This window comes from Camellia sinensis, chromosome 12 (assembly GCF_055761805.1).
Source record: "Camellia sinensis isolate YWXY chromosome 12, ASM5576180v1, whole genome shotgun sequence".
Lineage (NCBI taxonomy): Eukaryota > Viridiplantae > Streptophyta > Magnoliopsida > Ericales > Theaceae > Camellia > Camellia sinensis.
This window is the reverse complement of record NC_138972.1, coordinates 94,990,480-94,993,395: the sequence shown is the minus strand read 5'-3', so window position 1 is coordinate 94,993,395 and position 2,916 is coordinate 94,990,480. Positions and strand designations below refer to the sequence as shown.

The 2,916-nt window shown below is 34.2% G+C and overlaps 1 protein-coding gene across 1 annotated transcript; it reads left to right on the top strand.

Moving 5' to 3' along the window:
• Positions 1–1,752: 1,752 nt before the first annotated feature.
• On the top strand, positions 1,753–2,202 carry LOC145803742 (protein FAR1-RELATED SEQUENCE 5-like). Its single transcript, XM_082897078.1, has one exon. The coding sequence runs from the start codon at positions 1,753–1,755 to the stop codon at positions 2,200–2,202; it is 450 nt and encodes a 149-aa protein (XP_082753204.1).
• Positions 2,203–2,916: the final 714 nt, after the last annotated feature.

Sequence of the window (2,916 nt, the reverse complement as noted above, 5' to 3'; positions counted from 1 at the left end):
GTACATGCATGCAACAATTAAGCTTCAATTCAACAACAATGAACCAATTCATGACTTAACTCTACAATTAAAGCATGAATTGTGCAAGAATGGATTCTAAGACAACAACAAGAAGATGAATGTCCTACCTTAGTCTTGTGTTCAAGGTCTAGGAGCTCAAAGTAGCAATCAACACTTCAATTCCAAGCAAGATCAAGCAAATCTCTCAAGAACAACTCAACTCTCTCTCACTCTCTAACTTGGGTCGGTTGAGGCAAGAAGAGGAGAAGAAAATGTTTGTTTGATCAATACGTGGAGTGTATACAAGGTTCAAGAGATAGTGGTCCACTAAGTGGCGGAACGGTAATTAAATCAAACTATGCGATTAATCGATATTTAATCTAATTTAATCATACCTAATCAATTTTCAGATAATTATACTATAAAATCACATTAATTCTAAGGATCATAAAACACTAATCAATTCCGGATTCGGCCACCGATAAGGCCTTCCATTAGCAGTTTAAACATATAAGCATGAACAGATAATCATACAGTCAAACAGATAGAGTGCAATTCAAACAGATGTATTCATTTAATTCAGTTTAAAGTTCGGTCAGTCAGTTCAGTACTTTAATCAGTTCAATTATCAGTCAGTTATCAGTCATTATCAGTTCCGTTTAGCAATAATCGGTGATTATCGGTAATCAATCAGTCATTAATCAGTAAACAGCATGAGGGTTGTTACACTACCCTCCTTGAGAACCAGAGGTTAGTCTTCTTCATTGCCTCTGTCTCTGTAATTTATTATTTGAGCTTCAACTGAACTTAGTCTGATAAGTTTGTCTCTGTCCTCAAGATTATTTGTTAATTGACAAGCTTATTTGAGCTCAAACATATATACAATACCTCCCATTTGTCTCTTCATTGCCTCATTTTTTGTTAATCACAAATTAGATCATATCTGGATATAATAAATGATCAAATCTGTCCTTCATCAAGAAGACAAACAAGTTTCTTGTTCCACATAAATGGGCCTTCACTGATGAAAGATATTACATCTTAAGTAGAAACTTGGCTAATTGGTTGTTTCGTTTGGCAATGCAATGATGCAATTGGTTGTTTCTTTTGGCAATGTCACAATAAGGCGATACACTTCCCTCAAGTTATTAGTCTTAACAGCTTCCCAGATGCAGACAGCTTCAGAAGGAATACTAGATAGATTTGTTACTTTATTGAGTAGCAGTTTCTGTAGATACTAGATTTGCACAATGAAAATTAGGCCTCATTTCCAACATTAGAGCCTATTTAGACTATATAGTGACAGATTCTAAACATTGGTGGAAAAATATATTTTAATATATATGACAGAGTTCCAAGATATACATGTAGAAGTAGAACTAAGAGCTTGTGATGAGAGTAATTTGGCATACCAACAATTACATAAACTTCATAAAAAGTGAAATAACATGGAAATATGTAATCCATGAGTGCTATATATTCACAATAATGAGGTTGTTAATTTTTTGTTAACAACCTCATTATCTGTCTCCATCTATGTAATGGATTATTGATTATGTTTGATTGAGCTTGAAACATGTCCTCTTCCCAAAAATGTATGTTTGGAATTTTTTAAAATTGAACTTAGTCTCTATGTTTTTATGTCTGGATTTTTTTTTTTCAAACTGAAATTATGTGTTTTTGTGTCTAAAATAAACATGTAATTTATGTAGCTAAGATTTTATTTATATGGGTTTTTAGTTGCTTTTTGATATGGATATGGAACCTGAGAATGATTGTGCTTGGAAGCCAAAACAGGGAATGACATTTGATTCTGAACAATGTGTGTATGATTTTTATAATACATATGGAGGAAGAATAGGGTTTAACAAAAGAAAGGATTATTGTAGGAAGAACAAGTTCACTAACCAACTTATTTGTAGACTTTTGGTTTGCAATAAGGAGGGATTTCGAAAGGTTGACAAGAGAGACCCATTCGCAAAAAACCCTAGAGCTGAAACTAGGACCGATTGTGAGGCTCGACTTTATATTAAATTAGATGAGGGTACTAGAAAATTTGTTGTGACTGATTTCAAAGAAAAACACAACCATGATCTTGTATCACCCAAGTGTGCCCACATGTTGCTGTCACAAAGAAAGATATTGACTACCCAAGCAATTGAGTTAGATTTGGCGGCACAATCTGGTCTTCGTTTAGGCTAGTCTTTTGAACTCATGGGTAAGGAAGTTGGTGGAAGACAATGTCTTGGGTTTACGAAATTAGATCAAAAAAATTATTTAAGAATCAAAAGACCACAAAGTTTAGCATATGGGGAAGTAGGTAATGTGTTGCAATACTTTAAAGAAAAATCTTTACCGAATCATTCCTTCTTTTATGCTTTTCAATTAGATAATGAGGAGCAAATAACCAATATGTTTTGGGCCGATGCACAAAGATCATGGATTATGCCAAATTTGGTGATGTTGTAACATTTGATATGACGTACAAGTTAAACAAAGAACATAGACCCTTTGAATCTTTGGTGGGATTCAACCATCATAGGGAAACATTTTTTATTTGGTGTAGCATTGTTGTATGATGAGACCGCCGAATCGTTTGTATAGTTGTTTGAAAATATTCTAGAGGCTATGTCAAGAAAGGCACCAACAACTTTGTTCACCGATCAAGATGTTGCAATGGCTAAAGCCATACCCATCATTATGCCCGACACAAGTCACCGATTGTGTACTTGGCCTTTGATGCAAAATGCATTAAAACATGTTAATTGTTTGTTCCAAGATAAGGGGGTAAAGGGTGTACTAAATAAATTCTTCTTTGACATTGAAGATGCAAATCAATAGAAGTTAGAGTGGGTGGAAATGCTTGATAAATATGATGCGCATGAAAATCATTGGTTGAAATTGATTTTCGCGGTG

What these genes read in the sequence shown, in the direction of transcription:
- LOC145803742 (XM_082897078.1), top strand. Translation starts at nt 1,753, where the DNA reads ATGGATATGGAACCTGAGAATGATTGTGCTTGGAAGCCAAAACAGGGA.